The 27,251-nt window shown below is 36.5% G+C and overlaps 2 protein-coding genes across 2 annotated transcripts; one reads left to right on the top strand and one right to left on the bottom strand.

Moving 5' to 3' along the window:
* Positions 1-267: 267 nt before the first annotated feature.
* LOC141444193 (circadian clock-controlled protein daywake-like) lies at positions 268-21,468 on the top strand. Its single transcript, XM_074109665.1, has 5 exons — positions 268-428; positions 6,504-6,729; positions 17,228-17,358; positions 18,844-18,993; positions 20,482-21,468. The coding sequence occupies exons 1-5, from the start codon at positions 365-367 to the stop codon at positions 20,646-20,648; spliced, it is 738 nt and encodes a 245-aa protein (XP_073965766.1). The 5' UTR covers positions 268-364; the 3' UTR covers positions 20,649-21,468.
* Positions 21,469-21,555: 87 nt separating this feature from the next.
* On the bottom strand, positions 21,556-24,254 carry LOC141444176 (uncharacterized; the record flags this gene model as incomplete). Its single annotated transcript, XM_074109645.1, is given in 3 exon segments — positions 21,556-22,673; positions 23,142-23,311; positions 23,946-24,254. Coding segments are annotated over 3 exon segments (604 nt in total), but the record flags the coding sequence as incomplete, so codon positions are not given.
* Positions 24,255-27,251: the final 2,997 nt, after the last annotated feature.

Raw genomic sequence — 27,251 nt, 5'->3', positions numbered from 1 at the left:
TTATTAAGGATAGATATAATTATTCAATATCTGTTGTCCGTGGTTCCCTTTGCGAAGAATTCGTTTATTACGCGCCTGCAAGAACTAAATGGGATAAAACTATCGTATGTCCTTCTAAGGGTCTCCATACCAAATAGCGTTAATTGTCCGCCAGTCCGTCTCTACATGAACAGTTGCAGAGGGATGACCGGTATCAGAGCATGTTACCCTACTGTGTCCGTCACACTCAAGACGTCAGCACTACACAAAAGTCATACATAAAGATAGCTTCTTCGTCGTTGCGACACAGTAGTCTGTCGGGTGTGGAGCGTGGCGTAGCATTTGTTTATCCTGTGCGGGTATTTATTACGAGTCGACTATCAAAATGATCGTAATTAGCTTTGTGTTATTAGTTGCGATAGCCTGCAGCGGGAATGGAGATATTTTGCGTAAGTATTTTTTTTTATTAATTTTTGTAGTCGTCAACTTGTGATAAAATTAACTAGATATATATATTTGAATATAATAATATTTTTATCGCTTAGATTTAAATAAACAGCACAACAGCGCGAAAAAGTACTACATTAGAAATACAACTACAAAGTCGCTCACACCTAAATTAACGAAAATTAATGATTTTGAAAATTAATATAACGTTAATAATTAATTTAATTTAATTACGACTCCTACTGCTGTCCTAGCAGCGTAAACTACAAACCTAGGAAAAATTTAATACTTTTTAAAATATATACCTACTGGACCTACATACCTAAACGTACCTACATAAAATTCAAACTATAACCCATTTAACTGTAGGTACACATGTAGCATAACTCAGATAAAGAATAGCCATACAATTTTACTTTAACCATAAATTATATGTTTAATCAGTATTATTTCTGTCCGTTGTCAAACACATAATAAATATACCTTTTAATATCCAATTAAAAAGATACTTAATTTGAAGACATTATTATGTACCTATGTAGGAACATAATAAAAGTTTCGTGGAATAGATCCCTATTTAGAAATAGTTCACCTTTGTATCCCTCTGTGGATAGAAAGATATACGGGCATTTCACAAAAAAGGGTACCCTTTCTTTTTTTTTCAATATTAGGAAAAATATGGTTTTTCCTACTTAAAATCAAAAGCACAATTGATTCAGATGGTTTAAAAAAAGGTCCCAATAAAAAATGTACATGACTTTTTTTCCATACACTCACTATGGTCGTCACAAAACTGTCTATAAAATTAGTATGTAGTATTAAATACATACATTTTGAAAGAAAAGGTACACGTTTTTTTGAAAACGCCCATACAATAATCAAAGCTATGGTACTTTTCAAAATGTTACTTAGATACATTTTAAAGTTCATACCTACTTACCTACATTATAATACATTAACCTGTTTTTTTTTAATTTGACACTGATTACAATTGCAGTCCTCCTTCATCTATCTATCTAATACCTTTAAACGAACATATATATATATATATAAATATATATATATATACCGGGTGGGCCCTGTAACAGGAACAAAAAATTAAACCACAGTTTCCGGACTTCATCCTGAGCTAACATAGTTCTACAATTTTTGAAAATAACTTTTATTGAGATTTGTATTATAGTTTAAAGTTTAATTGGACAAGCAATGTATTGTTAATCCTACTGTTAATCGGTCATTTTTTTTACGTGACAGGCGATGTCATTTAGGCTATTAGATGCCGTACATTGAAAATAGCATTTAATTTAGTTTGAATAAACATAATGATAAAATTACTTGATTTTTGAAAGTTGCATAATTAAAGTAGTTCCATTTGAGTAGCAGAACCTGGGGTTTAATTTTTTGCTCCTGTCACAGGGCCCACCCGTTATAATCAGAATCTCGGAAACGGCTCCACCGATTTAAAATACTGTATTAATTTCTATTGATGCCCTCTCAATCTAGATGTGCGATGTGTCCATATTTTTTTGTTTTATTGACAAAAGAAAAAGTAGGTAGGTACGTGTCCGATATATTTGAAAATCTAACTTTTTTTTAGGAACACAATCGATCCATGTAAAATACAGTTCGTATAAACTTGAACTAGTTATACAACTTAATATAAATAAAGCAGCAATAACATAAAAGTCATACTAATGTTTGCATTTCAAGGAAAAGAATAAAACCTCCATTGTTAGGATGGAGTAAATCTCGTATTATGAAAAGTGAGTTTTCTTGCAATGGGAAGTAGGTACCTACAGCATGTCTCACAAATCACTTAGGTACTTATCTACTACGTACCTATAGATGCTTTTTTTAACAGTAAATAGGTTAAGTACCCATTAGGGTTCTTTAAAAACAGGCGGCCAAGAGCGATTTGGACTCACGCACCGTAGGTTCCGTACGCCTCTAAAAACCAAACTGACTAGGTCTAGGTACCTAAGTTCATGTTCATAAAATACCTACAGCTGCTAACAGACAAATTACAAAGTTTATTATGTTCTAAGATCAACTCGCGTTTCACCAGTTTTCATTATTTGTGGTTGGTTGGCCTAGTGGTTAGAGAACCTGACTACAAAGCTTGAGGTCCCGGGTTCGAGTCCCGGCCGGGGCAGATGTTTGTATGAATAATACGAATGTTTGTTCACGGGTCTTGGATGTTTAATATGTATTTAATTATGTATTTATTTATATGAGTATGTTTATCCGTTGCCTAGTATCCATAGTACAAGCTTTGCTTATTTTGGGACTAGGTTAATTGGTGTCAAGTGTCCCATGATATTATTATGTGTAGTGTATTAAACCACATTTAACACTCACACCGCCATACGGTCCGCTAGCGGGTCGTAACTTTTCAAGTAATGCACGCCACCTTTTATATACTTACACTATCAGTGACGCCACCTATATGATGCGCTGAGGAAGTTCGGCAGGCCATGCGGCCCACGCGGGCGGCCGTCGTACCTTACTTGTGCGTCGTACCGTATTAATACTAGACAACGTCAAAATACCCAAAACTACACTCTCTCTCTCTTTGAAATATTTTTGTTGGTGGATCATCGAAGCCGAATTGTTAGACGAAGTCGTCTATTGCTATGAAAAGAAAAGAAACAAATTAGTGTGCCCCTCATACCCCAATGCTGAATGCTATGCCAAGCCAATATCTAGGTACAAAAACATTCAATTATAAATGAATGTACCGATTTTTTGTCATTTAACTTGCATTTTTATTATTTAACGTAACTTCGTCAAATTTACTGATAGGACCAAATGTTTTTTTTATTACCTATACAAAACATATCAAAGTTGACATATTATGGCTGTTTCATTTTTAGGGTTCCGTACCCAAAGGGTGCCAACGGGACCCTATTACTGAGACTCCGCTGTTTGTCTGTCTGTCTGTCCGTCTGTCACAGGGCTCTATCTCTGAAGCCGTACTTGACCGCACTTGACCAAACGATATGAAATTGCGAGGTCGTAACAAACCTCAAACTTGTAATTATACTAGCGGTAAATATACTGCAACATACTTATGTGAGCAACCTCTACTCCGCTCCCGCTCAATATAGTCATTTTTTCGCACCGGAAGTGACTATTTTTTTGGTACTTTCGGCAAGTTCCGCCGCGGCAGACTATTAAATTCGGACTCAGCATCAGTTTTATGGGAAACCATTGTGCATTTCATCGCGGTATCAAGTAGGTAAGTACGAAATTTTGCAGTCCGCTCTCCGTCTATAAGGTTTATTTTTTTAATCGGATCTCTAAAAAAGGTACCCAATCGCTACTGATAATAAGTAGTAGACGACACGTTGTAGAAAGATATTCCTATTACTAATAAATTTCTGAAAATCTTGAAACATCCTGTAGACGCATCAACAGCACGCCGTTTTCAAGAACCGATAGAATTTCGCTTTAGCTCACTCATTTCTTACACTTTTTCCGTTATTTCCTGCTGTTCAATTTTCCCCGGTGATGAAAACTACTATCAAGGGTATTAAGTAGTGTTCCTAGAGATAATTTTTTTTTTCAGCTACAAACTGAAGTTCCGGTACGTAGGTATAATACTGATATCTTCACACAAAAATCCAAGCCACGTAGATAGGCTGAGATGATAATGAAGATGGTGACGAGTTCCAAGCTCAGTTAATGCTGGACAATATAGGTAACGCATTATATAAATGATTCCGCTAAATAGTTCCGCTAGAGGCGCTGTTCGTGTTTCCATATAAATTGAGATTTTAACGCGAACGCGATCGAGACGTATTTTGTAATCGAAAACTTACACTAAGGGTACAGGTTCTTCTGATCAAGTCAACAACTAAAAATATGCTTAGTACTTAGGTACGAGTACATAAACTGCTAAGGCTGGGGGAGCCACATTCAGCTTTGCCGCGCCGGGTCCTGAATAGTCCACCGCTCCAGAACAGACCTGCTCCCTTGCCTGGTTCACATATGGTCTTTGTTAATAATTAATTCTCAAGTAATAAAAAAACTGTTTATTTCACTAAATCACAAAAATCATCCACTTAGATTTGAAAGGCTGTTTATCAGCATCTTTTATTAGTGTTTATCAATGCTTTCCAGTTTTCTTTTGCATAGAGTCATGTGCAAGTAAGTATATATAGGTAATTTAGCCTGTTATACCATGACATCCCAAAGGCGTTGTGAAGGCATCTCCCTGCAAAACCAATTACTTAAATGAGGTAAATGACACCACGAAATTCGAAACAAGTTTAGGCAGATCTTTTAGGCAATATTTTCATCTCGGTGTTGTAAGAGGTACTGTACTACTCGAAGAGGTATTATATTTTTCTCGGAATATTGTTAGTATTTTAATGATTTTTACCGTCGATCAAACTTAAATAGTACTAGGTGTTCATAAACAAAGGTTTTAAGAATAGGTAATAACTTACAACACTGCTAAGTGAGTAATTCATAGCTTCATGTCAATTACTTGAGCCATCATGCCAGCTATCGTTGTTTATAATCGATTTACTATAGGTAGTTATACTTAAGTAAAATCTGCTACACGAGAATAATTACCGTCTAAAGCCCAGTTTCGACCTGCAAGGAAAATCTTGTAGATTGCATTACATTTTTTTTATTCGACTGGATGGCAAACAAGCAAGTGGGTCACCTGATGGTAAGAGATTACCACCGCCCATAGACACCTGCAACACAAGGGGGATTGCAGATGCGTTGCCAACCTAGAGGCCTGCGGCACTCGATTGACCATTTCAGTCTCGTAAGCTTTATTATGTTGAATTGAATTCTGGCATTCGCCGGCCACTGCCGCGGCACGCTCGCTTCGCTCGCTCGGCTAGTGCTTGTTCTGGCCATAGTTGAACCTAACACGCTCCTCCTCGCTGTGCTTTTCGTCGCACATAACATTCCGGTTAAATTAATCAGACTTCAGTGTACCTACTTAGTTGTACCTACTTACTTTAGTGTACTTAGTTTGTAGTTGTACTTACTTAATCAAATTTCCTATTGCTCATGTAGCAATCATAATAACCAGACATGTGATAAATAATGAAGTTTAGATAATAATTATCACTTAGCTCGGTACAGCTTGTCATTATTCGTAATGCCCATTAATGCCCCTATTAATCACTTGGTCCATAACATACCGGGTGTGGCCTGTAATATGAGCAAATAATTAAAACATGCCTAGATCATACTCCTCAAACTGAACAACATTAGTTCAGCGACTTTTAAAAATAATTAGTTTTTTTTTTTAATTTTATTACACTTAGTTAAGTTTATTCGAACAAGCAATGTAAAGCAAAATGCTTGATGTTTGTAGCGTGACAAGCGACGTCAGTTGGGTTCTAGGATGGCGTACATTGATAGCAGTAAGTATTTAATTTGTATGAAAAAAGGAAACTTCAAAGGCTCCATTATTTTTAAAAGTCGCTGAACTCATGTTGTTCAGTTTGACGAGGACGATCATGTTTTAATTTTTTGCTCGTATTACAGGCCCACCCGATATACACATACATACACACAAAACAAACGGAGAAGAAGTAACATCTCCTTATGAGGAACTGTCAAGTTAATGTCAAGGAAGTGTGTATTTGTACGTTCCGCTTTCACACCGGGACTACATACTGAACCGATTTCCATGAAATTTTGCATACCTATGTCATATTAGATCAGATACCTTATATCACAAAAAGATAGGTGTTCCCAGGGTTTAATCAAATAGTAGATTGTACAACAAGAGCATAAAACGAGCCATTTTACCCCAGAATTTCATATAGCCACCCGAGCCGGTATGGCGTGGGTGGATAGACAAGTCGAGGGGAAAATGGGTTTAATGCTCGAGTTTTACACTCTGCTTTTCACTTCGATTTATATATATAATCAGAATCTCGGAAACGGCTCCAACGATTTCGATGAAATTTGGTACCTAGGTATGTAGGGATTGTTTAATTTAATTTTTCTTACGAATCTGTATAAGTATATATCTATTTATGTAGGTAGACTAGGTAGGTAGGGTATGTACTACATTTTATTAACGTTTATTTTATTTTCAGCGTCATACATTAAACCGTGCACACTCGGCGATGGCTTCGCGAATTGCGTCAAAGAACAGATGATCACAAGTCTCCCGTACTTCACGAAAGGTATTCCTGAGCTGAATGTCCCGTCTCTGGATCCCGTAAACCTGGACGACATCGTCATAGACGGGAACGGGCTGAAGTTGTCGTTAAAAGAAGCTAAACTTCACGGCATCGCCGACGTTGACGTACAGGATCTTAAGTAAGTGACAACCAGCAGGGTCACTACGAAATTCGAAAAATCGAAGTTCGTGTCGTGCGGTCCCTCTGACACTTAGGTATACTAAGTACTCGTATTTAATACGAGGGCGAGAGGGACGGTACGCTACGATACGAACTTCGATTTTCGAACTTCGGAGTAGGCCCTCAGAGCCCAATTGCATAATAGTACAAGCTAATAGTATTGTATTACTTACTGAATTTCCATAGTACAAAAACGCTAAGTACCTACAGCTACCTATAATATTAAAAGCAAGCCCAGGATAGTTTTTTTTTAATTTAAGCATTATTACAATTACTTGTAAGTAGTTTGTTATGCAATTGGGCCCAAATAGCCTAACTGGTGCTTTAAAGCTTGCATGAAAGTCAGAAACCATTTTTTAGGGTTCCGTAGCCAAAATGGCAAAAACGGAACCCTTATAGTTTCGCCATGTCTTGTCTGTCTGTCTGTCCGTCCGCGGCTTTGCTCAGGGACTATCAATGCTAGAAAGCTGTAATTTTGCACGGATATATATGTAAACTATGCCGACAAAATGTTACAATAAAAAAATCATTAGGGGTTTGCTAAGACGATTTTTCGATTCAGTGATTTGTTTGCGAAATATTCAAGTTTAAAGTGCAAATTTTCATTAAAATAGGGCGTCCTCACCCCCTCTAAAATTTAAACCGGTGGGTGGAAAAATTTGAAAAAATTCACAATGGTAGTAAGTATATCAAACTTACAAGGAAAACTATAACGGCTAAGTTTGCTTGAGAATTATTAGCAGTTTATAAAATATACCTAAACTTGGAAGATTCCTTATAAAATACGAAATCCTTAGAAAAATATTACTTAATTTTTTCGTAATGGCTACGGAACCCTATTTTGGGCGTGTCCGACACACTCTTGGCCGGTTTATTGGGCTTAATGGAATCGTTGTGAGATGTACATTGGCTACAAATCACTAAAAAGTGAGAAATAAAGAAAATTTTTAACAAAAAAGTAAAACCGACACCAAAAAAATAAAAAAATTGAAACCGACTACAAAACCCTTGAAAATATTTTTCTAGGTAGGTACGTAGGTGAGGTAGACGACTATACCTAGTGCCATCCACGAAGACGCATGATTTTGTCAAAATTAGCCATTAAACTAACAAAATAAGTAAAAAATAATGAATGGACAAATTAAATGTCAAAGGTAGGAAGTTACTTAGGCTGAAATATTTTTTAATTTACATAACCTAACCTAACCTAACCAACAAAAAGTTGGAAAACCCCCGACATTGTCACTTCAAAATTCAATATCTCAAAAAACGGCTGAACCGATTTTGATAAAACATGTCCATGAACCATCGCTAGAAAACCTGCTTTCAAATAAAAAAACCTGAATCTGAAACGGTCTTAGTACCTATAGAAATCATAATATTTTTATTAGTTACAATATAACATGATATTTTACATTGATAGTAACGATAGTAACTTAACAATAGAGCTTTATTTCCAAAAAAATAATTGAAATAATCCGATATTATGGCATTTAGGTTCTTGGATCAATGATTAGAAGTTTAGGTTACTCAAAAAACTGTTTACGGTTTTATGCTAGTGCTTACACAATTAATTATTTTAACTCTTTATTATCTTTTAAACAGTAAGAGTTGGGGCACTAGTGTCTTAAGAGAAATTATTTTCATTTTACCTGAGGATTGCCCCCAGTACACGGAAATCAAAAATAACATTTTTTTTTATTCGACCGGATGGAAAATGAGCAAGTGGGTCTCCTGATGGTAAGAGATCACTACCGCCCATAAACATCTGCAACACCAGGGGTATTGCAGATGCGGTGCCGACCTAGAGGTCTAAGATGGGATACCTCAAGTGCCAGTAATTTCACCGGCTGTCTTACTCTCCACGCCGAAACACAACAGTGCAAGCACATGGTTTAGATATATAATTTCATTGATATCTTTACAAATACTGGTCGTTGTAAGGTTGAATTATAATTTTATTGATTATGCATACTATTTAAGTACGTAGTTGCATTGCACGTGTTATGGTAACTTATGGTCGAAAAAACCACAAGGGAAAGATGGGCTTAGAATAATTCATTAGCACACATTACATTACATTGTGACTTGTGACAAATATGGTAACCAGTGTCGCAACCGCGAGACGAGTAAAACAATTGTTCCCTCTCGCTCACGCCTGTTTTTAACCCCCGACGCAAAAAGAGGGGTGTTATAAGTTTGTCTGTGTGTCTGTCTGTGTCTGTGGCACCGTAGCTCTTAAACGGGTGCACCGATTTGAATGCGGTTTTTTTTATTTGAAAGCCGGTTTACTAGCGATGGTTCTGAGATATTCAGCCGTTTTTGAGATATTGAACTTTGAAGTGACAAAATCGGGGTTTTCCAACTAACTGTTGGTTAGGTTACTTATGTAGACTGAACAAGGTAAGGCGAGATAAGGCCATGGTTAGCCGTGTTACAGATTTGTTTCCCTTTGAATGATTCATCTTTTCTCTGCAATCGATAACCATTGTGATTGAGCTATTTTTATATTCAACATTTTCCCATTGGAAATCGACTTCCTCGTGGATATTTCTAGTAGGTAGTTAGGTACAGTCAAGTGCAAAAATAAGTATATATTTGAACCACTCAAAAATATGTTACTGCGGTCTTATTGCGTCGGAATATGAGTCGGTTGTATTTATTTTTGAAACTTTGAATAAGTTCATATTTTTACACTTGACAGTATTTAGTGCGATGTGTTTTTTTGTATTTTTTTTAAATACCCATTGAAATATTCCCAATCCAATGAGGGCTATCGCGTATGAATTCGCCACTAGAGGCGCTAGTGTAGCGTGAGGTCTCCGAAATGTCAAATCTCATAGTTTTTGGGTGAGCTACGCGTACGCGGGTTTATTTATAATTAGAATAATTTTGTGAATATTTTGCAATATCTGAAATTAGTTATGGCAAATATGCGTTCCGGGGCAATGAATGTCCGTGTTTTGAGACAGTTTTGTCTTTCGGAAACCTTTGTCCTCCCTTTTTTCCGAACAAAACGGGGACTATGCAACACTGTGGCATGCTCGATAATTTTATGGTACGGTTTTAAGGTGTATTAAATATGATTTTAATATAAACTTTGTTTTTACGCCCGTAATAACAGACTTTAAAAGCCATACTTAAAAACCTCACGAAACAGTGCGCCATCTAGTGAGACAAAAAACGATAGCCCTCATTACATAATTGAATCTGGGCATTTCAATTCAACTGTCAGATTTAAAGGTTTTCGCGAGCGAAGCTTATAATAGTAGATTGTTCAACAAGGGACTATAGTACTTTTCGGATAAAATGGGTACGGTACACATGTCATTAAGCAATTAAAGGGTTGTGACAATGTAAACTCAAATCGATTTATTGCGATTCTCGATTAAATATGCTAAGGGTGTGTAATCGATTTTATTAGTGATAGTTTATATTTTTAACTAGATTTTTGCCTGCGGCTTCACCCGCGTAGCAAGTGTTTTTGCTTGTCTATCGGGATCTCACAAACCATGCGATCTTCTTTGGCACTTTATCAAAACTAATAGGTAACGGTAAAAAAATTAACAAAAACCGTAATAACAAAATTGAATAACAAAGTAACAGTTCAAAACATCAAACAATACGAAACACTCGATACAAAGACGCATTTAAGGACCTTCGCTCTCGTACTATTGACAGATGATGCGAGTCAAACGATTTGACAAGATTGGGTCGATTCGGCCGATAAGCAAAGTCAAACTCTATTGAAATAGAGTTCCGTTTTACGCGATGAAAGTTGACGAGATTAAAATTTATCTTTTTAGTTTTATAACATAATAATATATTTTTAAGTGATTTTTGTTTATTATTACGAAATCTTTTAAGCTACAGAGATTTATTTTTTTGTTCTTTCGGGATTCAACTATATTTTTTTATAAATTTTCTCAATGCATTGCTCAGCCGACACGCTCGCCGCATTTGTAACCTGGCAACACACGTAATGAACAGCGGGGCTTCTACGTATCGTACTATCGTATCGTATTGATTTTCAAATTTCTAAAGTGAGAGGGATACCACTCACTCTCGTACTCGTATTAAATAACATTTGCGCCATCTGGACGGCAAGATAAGAAGTTCGAATTTTGCACTTCGTAGTACAGCTGGGCTACTACGAAACTCGAAAATCGAAGTTCATATCCTACCGTCCCGCTGCCGCTTATATTATTTAATACGAGAGTGAGAGGGACGGTACGAGACGAACTTCGATTTTGGGATTTCGTAGTAGCCCTGCTGGGCTGGGCGCGCGTAACCTTGGCCGGGCCGCTAAGCGCGGAACTAACTTGTTTTTCGAGAACACATAAATATCACATATTGAAATAAATGCGCAGAAATTGTAGATAATTAAGTATTGTACGATAATTCCTGTATTCATGGTCTTTATCATTATTAGGCGCATCTTTATAATGAACGGTCAAAGGTGCCGTATCATTCTATCATTACATTCGCAAGCAATAATCGGGATAATTGTAAGAAGGATTATTATTATGCAAGTTCATACAGAAAATGGTTACCTGCCTGTATCATCAAAAAAAATGCAGATGTTTATTTTATAATGATTAAACACTAACGCTTTTAGTGCGCCATCCCTCTTCAGAATATCGCTTGTGAAAGAAACGGTGCGCTCAAACCGCACACGTTTAACTGCAGTGCGTGCAAAACGAAAGTGCACTTAAGGTCTAAACTTACATATCTCTTCCTTTACCTAATCTATACCAAATTTCATTTAAATTATTTCAACAGTTAGAGCGTGAAGAGGTAACAGACTAACAGAGTTACCTTTGTATTTAAAATATCGGTACCTAAAGAAACAAGAATATTAACAAAATAACCTGATGACATGCAATCTGAGTCTTTTTTCTTAGAGGAATTTTGCGCAATAATAGTACTTATCCTGATATCGATAATTAACTCATGACACGAGAGGTGATCTGATACCAAACCAATACCAGTTCCACCAATCAATCATTCAATCAATCAATTATAAGGCTACGCATACAACAGAGATGTGCTAGGAAGAGGAGAGACGCGAAGATGTGTAGTGGGATGCACGTAGCTTGCCCCAGGTGGGTCCTGTAGGTATCAAAACTTGTTAGGGTCCTTCTATTTAACTGTTTCAGGATCTTGCTTGCTTATTTCCTCCGTCTCTGTCCTCTTATCTCCTCTTGTCCCGCGTACCTATATAGCTAATATAAGCGAATGTAGCGAATAATGTAGCCAGGCTGTGGATATTTAGTGTGTATTAAATACAAATCAAAACTATTATTCTTTAAGTAGGCCGCAAAGTGCTCTTTTACAGTCACTTTATAGTGGTAACCAGCGTCGAAAGAAACATGGCCGTTAAACTTTTTTTTCGAAGTCAAATATAGATTAGAGTTGCGAGGTTGCGTACCATATTTTTTTCTTCTATATATAAAACTTCACTCGCTATTCTTCCAAAGCTGCGATGAGCAAGGAGATTATTATATTAGGATTATTGGTAGGTTTTCAACACGAAACAGAAAAAAACGTGGTTTTCCTCGAACGTCTCTGGTGCACCAGCCTCGGATCGTATTGTTAAGCGCCCGGTAAATGCGCACATTGTGTGCAAATAATTGTTTAGCAATATTATGATTGGCTAGTAATGAGGAGCTCGTGTAGACCCCACATCTGACTTATGTGACCCTGTGGAAGAATTTGCATATTTGTGTGAATCTTTTTCATACAAACTTGAGGTAATTCAGCCATGAACATGACATGAACATGACGTTCTTCCGTAGTTCGAGGGCTAAACCTTTAACAATATTGTGCGCTATTTATTTAGGAATGCGTCATTAGTTAGGAATGCACTATTTGTTTAGGTTAGTTTTAGGGTAGGTTTTAGTTTAGTTTAGTTTAGTTTATTTATTCATTCAATACATCATTACATTATAATTTACATAAATGTCAGTTATAAGAATTTGTATTGAAATCGTCAAAGGTAATATGATTAGTAATAATTATAAAAAATAAAATTCTAAGCATGTCATGTGAATGTAAACAATTTAAATTAGACTGGTTCTCCTCAAGGGATCGTCAGACTGAAAACACATTGAAATGTATATAAAGAATAAATGTCAAGGATATGTAAAGATTAATAATTGAGTAACAATTTAAATGTCAATGTAAAAACAATAAAATAAAAACAAGAAATAATAATAACAATTTAAACAATAAAATTAAAATGTCAGATTCATAAATTCATTTACGGAATAAAACGCTTTTTCCAACAAAAGGTCTTTTAGTCGACGGCTAAACGTTTCATCGTTCTTTTCGCTTTTTAGGTGTGAGGGTAGGTGTTCATAGTATTTGGGCCCTATAACGCGCGGGTTTTTTCCCGCTAATGCCATTCTATGAGGGACTGCCCGTAAGCGACCCGTGTTGTTTAGGTATCGGCTCTTTTAATTTTCCATCTAATCTTATTTACTTTTTTAAAGACCGGGCCGGGCCGGACAGCCTATTGATTTACTGACCCTGGCTATGAAACTAGAGGTCCCGCTCGAATCCCCGTATGTTGACAACGAACGTTTATATACACGACTGTTCTATCTTTGTATTACTTATGCAATTACTTATTTATTGACAAATTATTTTCTTTATTTTTTTAGGTTTTAATCGCACTAATATTATAAATGCGAAAGTTTGTAAGTCTGTTTGTTTCTTTGTTACTTCATCACGTCTAAACTGCTGAACCGATTAAGATGAAATAGCTATACTAATAGGTATACAGATAGCTTGCGTCCTGGGCTGGGGAAGGACATAGGATAGTCTTTGTCCTGGAAAATTGCAAAGTTCCCGCGGAATAGTGAAAACCGAATTCTATGCGAACGGAGTCGCGGGTAACGGCTAGTTTGATCATAAATCCATTATTATTGTTGATTTTTTTTCTTGTCAAACTTGTCTTGTTTTAGTCAAATTTAAAATCCAAAATTGCTAAAAGTGGCTTCGAAGCGGTAACGTTTCGTGTGCTCTGCCTACCCCATTGGGAACACAGGCGTGACGTTAAGTGTATGTTTTTTATTGTATTTGTATAGTAAGCAACAAAATGTTATGTGCTCTCGTGGCTTGAACTAAATGATTTATTGTTATTAACCATTGCCTAGTAGGTATATATATATTAGGGTAACAAATTATCCAATGATATTTCCTACAATAACATGTGATTATATGTGATGTGATGTTAGATACACTACACGTGCCAATGCCTATTTATAGTTTTAACCAACAAAAAAAACTAAATCCCCAACCAGCTCGGATAAGGCTACGTAGGTATTTAAATTAGTTAACACATGAATTATTCAATTAATTCTGGTTACCTGCCGCCTAAACATATTAGGTACCTATCTAATTAATGCGGTTAACGCCTAAACATATATAATATGTAGGAACCGGAGCAAAAGAATAGTAGTATCAGCTCTATGGAACAAAAAGGAAGTAGGCACAAGACTATTATCGACCGCGTTTGTGCGCCTTCGATGTCTATAAGTACTCCGGCATTTGGCTTAAAAATTGCTGCAAGTTGTGAAATTGAAATAAGCTGAGCTGTTTCTACTAGACTATACTTAAAATGTAATCTAAAGAGCCGTGGTGGCCTAGTGGTTTAACCTATCGCCTCTCAAACAGAGGGTCGTGGGTTCAAACCCCGGCTCGCACCTCTGAGTTTTTCGAAATTCATGTGCGGAATTACATTTGCGGTGAAGGAAAACATCGTGAGGAAACCTGCACAAACCTGCGAAGCAATTCAATGGTATGAATGAATGAATGAATGAATGAATATTTTATTCACAGAACATATGGTACATATACATAAGGTAGGTACAGTATTATTAGCGATCCGTAATATGTTCGGCCATCAGGCATGTGAAAATTAGAGATTGAAGACAGAACAGTAGATTAAAGTGTCAAAATAGCATAGAATTGCCGTCATCATTTAAATTTAACAGCAACCATACATGTCAAGTATATTTGGAATACAATTGGGTAGAACTTAATTTTAATTGTAATATTATTATATTTTTATCATTATACTCATCATTACAATAAATTTCTAAATTTTATGTATTTAAATGTCAAATCAAAACTTATAGCTAAAAAATTCATCAATGCTGTAAAAGCAGGCATTACATAAGAATTTGTACAGTTTCGCCTTAAATTCGGTATTGGATAATGTTTTATATGTAGCAGGAATTTTATTATAAATTTTAATACACATATAGTATGCACTTTTTTTCCTTAGAACCAATCTATGTTTAGGTAGTACTAATTGGTATCGTCTATGGGGTCTATTTGTTGGCTTGTCTGCCGAGAGGAACAGCTCAGTATTGAGTTTTACAATATAGCGGCCTCGTATATGTAGAGACAGGGTACCGTAAGTAAATTAAGTTTAATAAATAGAGTTTTACATGTTTCTCGATACCCAATCCCGCCTATCGTTCTGACGCATTTTTTTGTGCTACAAAAGCCCGGTCTGCATCAACAGAGTTTCCCCACATAAGTATGCCGTATCTCAAAACTGATTGAATGTAGCCGTGATAGGCCATTAGAGCTGTTTTTTCCGATACAGTTTGTTTAATTCGCCACAATGCAAATACGAATTTACCAATCTTTTTACATACTCCTTCAACATGTTCCTTCCAGTTACAATGACAGTCTAGAGTTATACCCAAAAATACCGCGCTTTTTACTTCCTCAATACCGATGTCATTATGTTTGATAACTAGTTTTTGTGTTTTACCCTTGTATGATAAGAACTGCATGAATTTGGTTTTATTTAAGTTTATTTTTAAATTATTATTGTTCAACCAACTGATCACATCCTTTAGTGCTGTATTTAAGTCATATTGAAATTTATTTGGATCTGTACCCTTAACTACTACTGTTGTATCATCTGCAAATAAGATACAGTCATGCCTAGTTGATTCAGTCAGATCATTAATATAGACAATAAACAATAATGGCCCCAGGATACTGCCTTGAGGCACGCCATATGAATTTATTTTGCATCTAGATTTAAAAGAAGTGAGACTGTTATTTTCTATTTTATCTATTTGAGTATATTGTTTTCGTTCGTGTAGGTAACTCTTAAGCCAATTATAAGCAGGTCCTCGTATCCCCTGCTTATCTAGTTTATCCAGTAGGCTCCTGTGACATACGGTGTCAAAGGCCTTGGACATATCAAGAAATAGCACTCCTATCGGTACACTGTTGTCAATGCATTCCGTTATTTTATTGTTTAGTTTGAAGCATGCTAATGTTGTTGATTTTTTCTTTCTGAACCCATTTTGCTCAGGTTTTAAAATATCATGCGTGGTGCGTGTGAAGTTCCCAATCCGCACTGGGTTCGCGTGGGAACTATGGCCCAAGCCCTCTTGTTCTGAGAGGAGGCCTGTGCCCAGCAGTGGGACGTATATAGGCTGGGATGATGAATCTAAAATACTATTTAATCTATTCACATAAACGTTGAGCGCTGTATATACCTATTGTTAGTGTTACATATAGTATAAGAACCATTGTAAATCTAATGTTATTTCCTGTGTAAACACTGTTTGTATATCAATAAATAAACAAATAAATAAATACTTGGTTTCGATAGGTATTTAATTAGTTACATTTAGATGTAAACAAAACAACGTCAATTGGCGTCTTAAACATTGAAATTCACCCATTAAACTATCTAAACATTTACATTTCTGTATTGAAATACACTAATCTAGTTTGCATTACAATGATAGATAAGTAAAATGTTTTAAATCCCTGAATGTATCAAATCTGACAGCTGAAGTTTGTTTACATTTAGTTAAACACCTATCCAAACCAAGTATAGAGATAGGATAGGTTAATTTCTATTGGTTCATGCATGAGAAACACAATTCTCGCAACATACCTATCCTCGCACATCTCTGGTGAAACGCCTATGTACCTTTAGCCAAAATTTAATAAAGATATTTTAACTTTAACTCTGACAGCGATAATTTTCTCTTGCACTTCAAAATCAACCTATATAGTTTTTCTACAACTACTCATCACGATCATGCCCCTTTTTCGAACTTGGCATTCTGGGCTCTTGACTCGTGACTGTAAAAAAAATACTTTCGGAGTTCAGACTGTAAGGTAAACGTACGAGTGCTCGACATGCTAATTCCCAATAGACGTCACTCTGCTGTCACCTCTATTGCTAATGACATAAGATTAAAGATGCCAACTATTGGGACAGCGACGAGTAGGTACCTTACGTACCTAATAGTTTATCCCAAGTTCACACATTGCGAGGGGGATACAAATCTTGGCCCTATTCCCCTCAAGAGCCCAGGGTCCCCGATAGGTTAAAGATGGGCTAGTGAGTGATTTAAAAATTTTATTCGTGAAAATATTAGGAGATAACTTTTATGTAATTGTTTCAGAGTGGACATAGACGAAGAGAAGTTCTCGCTAACATTCATAGCCAATATGAGCGTCACTGGACAATACGCCATCGATGGACGCATCTTAATTCTGCCTGTGCAAGGACATGGAGATAGTACTATCAAATGCGGTAAGAGATTTCTTTTAACACATTCAATGTCCCCATATGAAATGATTTATTTTGTCAAAGTCACGTGTAAGCGTGCTTCTACTTTCTTTGGGGACAGTTTGAAGTTGTGAACCCATGGTGAAGCACGGACTCCTGAAATAAAGCTCCTTAAACACACATTAGGGTCACCCGGACTGGGAAGGTGTTAAGCGAATATTTGAGAAGTTACGAGCTCCGAAAGTCCTCAAAATTACAAGGTTTTGTTCTTCTCAGTTTTGATTTGATTTGATTGAGTTTTGGTAGAGTTTGAAATTTTTTACCAGTAGTCGGTTTAAGTTTATATCCTTGCCTAGTTTGTTGCTTTAACAACACATCAGAAGATGTAATTAAACACAACACATCAGAAGATGTAAGTGTAGGTATATCAAGTATATCAACGTCGTGGGTTTTGCCACCTAATAAAAATGCAGAGTACTTACCCAATGCAAATATTTTCGGACGTCTCAACCGTTAAAAAAAAGCATCAAAAGTACGCATAGATTGGTAAATACTTAACTGATAGAATCTACTAGTTTTCAAATATACGAGTCACGATCGCATAGGCTAGTGGCCCTGTTTATTGAGTAGGTAGTTGAGGTCGCGGGTTCGAATCCCGGTAGGGGCAGACATTGTGTGATGATTGAATGTTTGTTCCAAGATTTCTTCAAATGGTTCTGAAATATCATACAGCAGATTATTGAGTGGAGTTCAAGTTCAAAATGTAGCTTAACGCCGGTAGTTAAAATTAGTTTGAAGTCTCCGTCCGCTGTGACACGAAAATTGACCACACAAATTGTACCTACCTAATGTACGTTACCAAGGCGTCAAAAATAAATCTATATACCATTATACTGTAATAATTAACTTTTATGCTATAATTAAATTAGATATTAATATAATAATTAACGCTATGGCTGTATAGATATTAATTATGCCTTCGACTGTACCGACCAATTAAGGTGGTCTTATAACTTTTTGGTCTTCACGCTTATTGGTTTAGTTTGACAAACATCTCTCTAAAACCTTAAATCCCACAAACTAGCACGAGTACCTAGCATGTCTACCTAGGCATGTCTTAAGTCAACAGCCGAAAAGAATTAGCGGTTGTGGTGCTCAAACTGATGTACCCACATACCCTCTCATTATCACTGCCACTGTAGCAGTAGGTATACCTAGTGCCATCCACGAAGACGCGTGATTTTGACAAAAATAGCCATTAATGTTAATGACATTGTAATAAGAACCACGGCACGCGTCATCGTGAATGACTCTACCTATAATCATGTGTAGATTTTACCTCCAAAGTCAGTATATTATGTAAAAGCTGTAACACCAAAAAACAAGCCAAACTCACGCTTCTCTTACTCTCTGGGTTGCCTAATGCCTAGCGTAAATATTTACTCCACGCCACTGGTGTCTAAAGGTGCGTTGTTTGAAAACTCATACCCATCTGCTTCCCCTTTCCAGATAACATCAAAGTGGAAATCAAAAGCAAGCTAACCCACGTCAATGACGCAAAAGGCGAACATTTCAAACTGGTCACACCGAACTACAACTATCAGATCGAGAAGACGACGTTTGCTTTTAAGAACCTATTCAATGGAAACAAACAGTTGGGTAAGTTCAGTTCACCTATAATTATACATTTATTGAGAACTAGCATTGTTCTTCTAGTATTACGAGTAGGTACAGAGCGAACAACAATACAGGGATAATCGTAAACTAAACCTAGTCAGCTGTTATTGTGCGAGTTATAGGTATGTAAGTACATACAACCTTAGACATCTTTTAACACATTTCACAATACCCTGTAATTCATATGATATTACATCATAATACAAATAAATAATCTGGGATGCGCCGGAATTCCGATTCACAAAATTACCGATACACTGAGCTCATGTATTCAAGTGCGGAATAAAAATGAAGCTCACAAAACATGCATATTATGAGTCATTACAGGTGCCTTTTGACGTACTCTTAGGGCTAACGCATACATACAACTTTTGCATCGATTAAACAGTTTAGTCATTTAGTCGTTGCAAAAATTGCATGTAGGTATGTGCAAGCCCTTACTATTTGAAGTCCTATTGAAACACTAACGAACGATTCGGTAATGACCAGGTATGTACGCACGAATGACGATGCGGCCAGTTTTTTTTCTGTTCATTGCATGTGCTGCCAAAAATCCATGAGCGCCGAGCGTCTATGCATTCTTCTGCGATTGAGAAGTCGCTACCCTCTTGACTGGTCGTTGTCTGTTAAGGATCAGTTGAACCTCAATGTCAACTCTTAATTTTATGGGTTGACATTGTATTGCAGAATTAATCAGGGTTGACACACAATTGCATAACAGCGTCCTAAATGTGAGTGCGACTTTAGTCGCCTTTTACGACACCCATGGGAACAGCAGATGAGTCCGTCCTATTCTCAAACCCTATTATTTCTATTCTATGCTGTATATGAACAGAGAAAACGTTCGCCGCGCCGCCGATCACGCGTATTGTCGTGGCCGGGCAAGGGCCGGGCTGAAAGTTCGTTAAATTATCGTCGCTTCACTGTATAAACTAACAGCTTTTCAAGATGAAGGTTTTAAATTGTCGGTCGATACAATGAACATATACACGGAAATCAAGGTGGGCGTACACGATCAATGCAATCATCAATTACCTTCATCTTTAGGATACCGAAGCGTTCTCTGATCCGAGAAATAAATAATACAAATTTAGTCATGTCCAATTTTACCTTCTGTAAAGAATGCACAGGGTTAACAACGTAGCTTTGGGTACTTTGTCGAAAACAAATAATTCTAAATTCATTTGATAGTAAATTATTTCAAGGATTACAACCTATATATTTGCCCAACGCAAGAACGCATCTTTCTTTCTTTGAATCATATGTAACATTTTTAGTGACATTTTGTAACAGACCGATCGACCCTGTTTCAACACTCTGTTAAGTTTCTGTTATAATTGAAGGATATTTATAATGCCACAGATATCCCACATAAAAGCTCAAAAACTGTGCCCCACGAATTCACAACAATTCGACGATTTATATTACTAATCATTTGCATATGTAATCAATTTACTATTTTTATTACAGCGGACGCCACTCACGAGTTCGCAAACCAGAACTGGCAGCAACTAATGGACGACCTCGCACCTCCAGTAATCAAACAAATCGTCCGCACCTGTGTCAAGGCCATCAACAAATTCTTCAACAAAGTCACCATCGACCAGATCGTGCTTGGATACAAACCGGTTGACTAAAGCATTGTCAAAATAATAAGACTACTTAATTATTACGATTAACCTTTGTTGGTACCGAAGTTATTTTTAACGAGATACCTTTTTGATAGAATATTTAGATAGATTTGATATGGATTTATCAAATGATAAAACTATGACTTGTTAAAGTACAAATAACGTTGTACGAAAACAATGATAAGCATTGTTATAAACAAATCAAATCATTACGGTGGCCTAGGGCTTAAATTGACTGACTGTACACAAACATTAGAAAAATGTAGGTCTCAGTGCATCGTATTATCAAATATACTTACCCAAAGCTGAAAGGATAATAATTGTTCGCACATAATTTATTACTAGCATACTTTTGTCAACTAAATTATTTTTGTAACGATATAATGTACCTACACCCACGATGTAATGTAATAATGTACACGATAAATTGTAACCCATTAAAAGATTTCGGAGATCTTGATGTAATTATGCATCCGACTTATTTCAGCATAACGTGAATGTGATTATGAACGCCGATAATTATTATAAGTAGCAAATCGAAAATACAAACTGAGACATGGATGCACAGAAAAACCAGAAAAAGAGACCATTTTCGATATGGTTTCACAAGATACCCGTAAAAATAACAAATTTGGAGTTGAAATAAAAAATACAAAAATACTCCCAAAAAACCAATCATATTATAATTAGATCAATCATAATTAATTATAGCTTTTCGGCACATGACTCGATTAGTGAATTAAGATTTCTTTGTGAAGAACCTTTGTACATATTGTATAAAAACGTGTTTTTTACGATGAAGGTAATAAAAGTTGCTTCAATTTTATTGATTGTACTATTTATTTGTAAGAATTTCAATATAATTAATTATCGCCTAAATATGTGATATTTCCCTATATACCTCGTCTGCTACGGAATATAATAAATAAAAATAATAAACAAAGAATCATTGGACTCGTCTTCGCAGTGAGTGTTATGGGCACAGACCTTATATCGATATAAGCTTCGCTTCGCTTTTTTCGTCATCGAGTTTTACCTTTTATACTTATGTCTAACATACAACCAAAGCCAAAACTTCCAACCTTATTGAATCTCGACCTACTGAGTATTTTAATTGCACGTCCACAGCCACACAACTACCCTACAATTTTAATGATCCTCATTATATTCCGACCAAGCTAAGTTTGCACCTCGTTGGAATGCGAAATTCCGCCCGCTTCCCAGCTCACCTGCCCGCGATCGCCCTGTCGCGTCAGTACGGTTAGCATCTTAGTCGCCGCTACGCGTCTTACGAATTTACGTCTCCTATTTGTTGAAATTTAAATTTTTGAACTGTTCTTGTTAAGACGCGAGGTGAAAACTTAGCTTGGTCGGGTAGTGCAGCTCCATTATTTTTAGGCGAATTAGATACGTGTTTTTACCTACTGATCTATTGAATAATGTTTCTCCATCCTATTTTGTCGGATAAGTTCGTAAGTCGAAGTAAGTAAGTAGAGATTGGTGCCAACGATCTAATGAGGGCTAAACGCTAGGCGAAATATCGCTAGATGGCGTAAGTATCGTGATGTTTTTTTGACGTTACGGATGGTAACGGTCTTGCTTGCACCATTGCAATGAGCCCATGCTCATTTAGTTATTTACTTATAAGTTATTAGCCAATTGCAAGCAAGACCAGAACTTCAAAAAAACCTCACGATGCTAACGCTATCTAGCCATGTTTCGCCTGTCTTTTGGCCCTCATTCCTGTGATTAGATTATTACTTGGACTCTTATTGTGGGGGCGAAGGATCCATATTGCGTATCTGAACTTCAAATTCGGGGCCACTGCTATTGCTAGAGCTAATACTCCCGCCTGTTGAAATGGTTCGTGTGAACGTGATGTTAGGATCTGTGCTTCTGTTGGATCTCACGGGGAAGAACTTGTGTCTCTGGAACCACACGACTCCAGCCAAGACCCCAGAAGCCCGATTAGACCGATCACCATCCCCGCTATGCCAGCTTGTGATAAAGTTCGAGTACTGGATGGCGCACCTGAAGAAATAAGTGATATTAGCTATTGAAATCTTGCCTCTTATTAAAGTGCAAGTGATTTTGCGACCCAGAGACCCCAGAGATCTGCTAATTTACATTGCTCCAAGATTTGTAGTCAAGGACAAAAATATTGGATTTGACAATTAAAGCATTTACGTATAGAACTTAGCGAGGTATTTTTTAAGGCTTTATTTTGTTTTTATAATAAGTACCAGCGACTGTACATATAGGATATCAAGAAGTAGGAATGTTAGACTAATCTTTCAAAGTATGTATACAATTAGGATAATTGGTGGATATATTTTATAAATAATAGGGTTTAACTTTGTGTTACTTTTAAGTTTTTTTATTTTATTTTAATGTGCACATGTAATTTTTGAACGTTGACATTTTGATTTAGATGAATTTAACATGATCTATAGACAAGTACTGTTTACGCCTTCTCCTTGAAAATCTAGAAACACTTACCTCCAATGGAAACAGTAATTGTATCTCTGGCTTCAGCGATATCTTGGTGGACCAAAGCTGCGCATGTCCAAACACCAATGTCCTCTTGTTGCACTGAACGTATCGTCAACGAACAATCTCCATAGTCTAAATCTCGACCAGGCGTAAAATAGTAGCGATTGAGTATTGCGCTGTAAATAAAAGTTTATTTATTCTTCCTATATCTTCTTTTAACTTAATTAAATATCAGCCAACTCTGTGTCTTCAAATATATATGTTACTATGGCGTTAGAATTCATAACAATAAAACTTCTATTGTTTCCGATCTACGCGACCACAAACACGAACATACCTAACATTTATTATTATTAAGTCTCGTAGGAGTTAGATGCGCAGACAAAGATAAGGTAAAACTATTGATTTATTGAGTTGAATTGGTTGACTTGAAACTTGGCATCTTTAGATACTATCATACACAACTACGACAGTAGTGCGTGATCTAGATTAGTCATTATAAAAGCAAAACTAAAATGTCATTCGAAAACAATTTAAAACACTTGGATTGACTTGGAACTATAGCTGTCAAAAGTTACCGTGAAACGGGGTTACTTTAAAATACAGGGACTACTTGGTCTTTATTTTTTTAGACCATATGTGGCAGTTCAATACCTACCTTCATAAATTACTTAACTTTTTACTTCATTTGCTCAATCGAGCCATGAATATTTGCGTTTTTATAACCATTTTAAATCTATCAAAGTAGCCTCAAAATTTCCTAAAGTAACCCTGGTTTTAACTACTTACGAAAAAAAACAATATGCTTACTTTTCTTCCGTAATAGTAGCATCAATGCTCATTCCGACCGCACGAGGCGTCCTAAATCGGCAGTAATCCAAAGGCCTCATCCCATTGGCTGTATGGCAATATAAAGTGGCGGTATCACCGATGCTCGTTTGTATTTCTTTGCTATTAGCCGCTAAAGGTCCTGTGACTCTCACGTTAAAACTATCGGTGACTTCTAAGCCTACTTGGTTGCCTGGACCCATGTGGCATGTCCAAGTACCAGCTTCATCTTCCGAAATTTTAGCAAATGTTATACCACAGTCGCCTACTTGTAAACTTTCGCCTGTGTACCTGTCGAGTATAAACATCAATAAATTAGCAGAGTAAAACTTCTTTGCCTGAAAATCATCAGTGTTGCTTCCCGTCAGTGATATCTACACGTGTTATTACAAGTAGCTTGGTGGAACATAAGCCTAAGTTCAATTACAAAGTAAATACAGCCCAGGCCACAAATATGGAAGCACGCAAAATTGCAAAAGTATAGGCAAATACATCAACCTTATCGCCACAGCAATAAAGTCTGTATACCTACATCTCAATGCGGCTTTGTGCCGTATACACAGTAGGTATTGACCTTGACTGTATGCTGCCAATGAAACGTATTTACTTCTTAATGCGTGGATTAATCATACTTAATATTATAAAAGCGAAAGTTTGCGAGTGAGTGAGTATGTTTGTTATCCCATATTTACTTCAGTTTTCGAGATATTTGGCATCAAAGTTAAACAATTTTAGGCCAAAAAACTGTTTTTTTCAAATGAAAACCTTCGACCAGATTTTAGAGACGTCAAAGACGAACCCAAATATGTAGATTTCGTATATGTTAGATCTTTCACGTCAATAGAGATACGAAATAAGTGGTTTTTTTTTCAGACAATGTTTAAAAAAATTTGAACTAAATAACTTGCATGCTTGCTTGCATTATTGCTTGCACCTTTGTGATCTATTGTTTGCATGCATTATTTCTTGCACATTTCGGAGTATGCTTGCTTGATCTATTATCTGCATGCTTGCTTGCATTCTAGCTTGCATGCTTGCATACATGTTTATCTATATGCTTGCTTGCATGCTTGAATGCATGCTTGCTTAGATGCTTGCTTGCATGCTTATTGCATGCTTGATTGCATGCTCACTTGCATGCATGCTTGCTTGATTGCTTACATCCTTGCTTGCATGCTTGAATGCAGTCTTGAATGCATGCTTGCTTAAATGCTTGCTTCTTTGAAATGTTTATGGTTCACGCGAGCAAAGCCGCGGGTAAAAGCTAGTGCGTAACAGATTATAATCAATCAATTTATCAATGACCAATGTAATCTTAAATTGGACATCAATATTTTTAAGATTATCGAGCGATAACATTCATCATCATCATTCATTCATTTTCTTTAACATTTAAATAGTTTAATAGGTTATCACTGTAACGGTGTCATCCTACAGGACAGGCCTAGCCTAGTGTAGGTGACACGGGTAACCTCTATCTGCAAAAACAAGTAGGTACGGTGAAACTGTTCCCGTGCAAAACCTAATTTCATGTAATCTGTAATGTCATTGTTTCCAATTTTATTTTAATATACAGGGTGGATTTCGACGAGGGCCTTGCGGAACTGGCAGATAGTTCAACCTTAGCACTATATTTCCCCATAGAAACTATGGAAATATATGTTACCGTTTTCAAGTTATAGCCTTTTAAACATTCATACCAAAAACTACTTTGTGCCAACCCTAGTGGCTGGGTCAATGTTCTTACTTGTAAACAATCTTTAGACGTCAGGATATTACGTTAATATGTTGCCATTTGCCCATTTTTAGGTCTTCGTGCAACGCTAAAAAAATCGTTGCAGGATTTGCAGAGGTGATTGTCTCGTAGTATTTATGTATTTCTTATTGTTGTTTCTTAAAATATGGCTCTGTCCATCGGGGCCAATTTTGCCAGTGTTAGTAGTTTTTGCCGTTGTACGATAAAAAATTCCTAGAAAACGAAATATGAGAGGTAATGGTGGATGAACGATGACAGCGCGAATCCAATTTCTTAGTTAATAATTCTAACCACAACAAATAACTCACATGACATGACATGACACTGACATTCACTCGAATGTACTCAATCGTCATAAACAATTAAAGAAGATAGTAACCTCTTTCATCATAAATAAAATGTCTCTGTTTACCTACCTAAACTGATAAGGTTTAGTTCGTTAACTCGCTTCATCAAATTATTTTGAATGATTGAAATTGTTCCCTGGTTGATCAGCAATTCATACAATTGGCTGTCCTTGTTTTTTTTATTTTATTTTGGTTATCGCCAAAAAATTGAATACTTACCAATATTTGACGGATATTGCACTAAAGTTGTAGTAATAGGTTGTCATAGGACTCTTCATTCGCCGAGCCGAGATAGAACCAACGCATTTTCTACAACTATCGAAACTCTTTGCATGATTGAAAAATCGATCATAAACATATCATAAATATGATGTTTGAAATGAAATTGACGTTTAAGTTCATTTCATTTGCTTCCTATACATGAAAATGCCTTTGTTAGATGCACGTGGATATTTAATTTGCTCATGTTATACGCAAGCTACAATCATAATGCGGTTGAAGCTTTACGACGTTACCAAAGGACGTTACAGGGAAACATATTCACCACCACACCCAACAGGTCGTAGGACAATTTTACGTGCTTGTGATCGTGTCACCAACAATCAGCCCATTCACGCCCATTGTACCAAGAACAGCTAAGAACGATCAACGTGGAGGACCTGTTATTCGTCTTGCGGCTAGACTTGAAGAAAGAATACTGCGGTATTTTGAGCGGAATCCAAGAAAAAGTTCGAGATCAGCTGGTCGACATTTCGAAATAAGTCATACCGCAGTACTAAAAGTTCTTAAACGTGCCCGCGCCTTCACCCTTACAAAATACATACTCGGGCACGGGCTGCAGCGTGTATTATTAGACACGGAGGAACATTTGAACACCGTATGTAAAAATTGTAATAAAGTAATTGATATTCGTATTTTTTCGTATCGTATTACATCGATGACAACAAACTCTCGGAAATAAACGTAATATCCCGAGTTTTTCCGACGGCGATTCCTTAATCTAGCCATCTTGCCGTTATGTGCAGATGCAATATAGGGTTATCACCACAGTTAAAAATGAGTGAATTTTGTATTTTTTTTTTTACTTTGTTTAAGTTTCTAAACATTATAAATCGACTGTGTATCACTTAAACAATGCAATATCTCCGCAAAGGTCCCTCGTCGAAATCCACCCTGTATATGTTT

Source organism: Choristoneura fumiferana, chromosome 2 (assembly GCF_025370935.1).
Source record: "Choristoneura fumiferana chromosome 2, NRCan_CFum_1, whole genome shotgun sequence".
Taxonomy (NCBI): Eukaryota; Metazoa; Arthropoda; class Insecta; order Lepidoptera; family Tortricidae; genus Choristoneura; species Choristoneura fumiferana.
The sequence above is the reverse complement of the archived record's forward strand: the minus strand, read 5'-3'. Positions and strand labels throughout refer to the sequence as shown.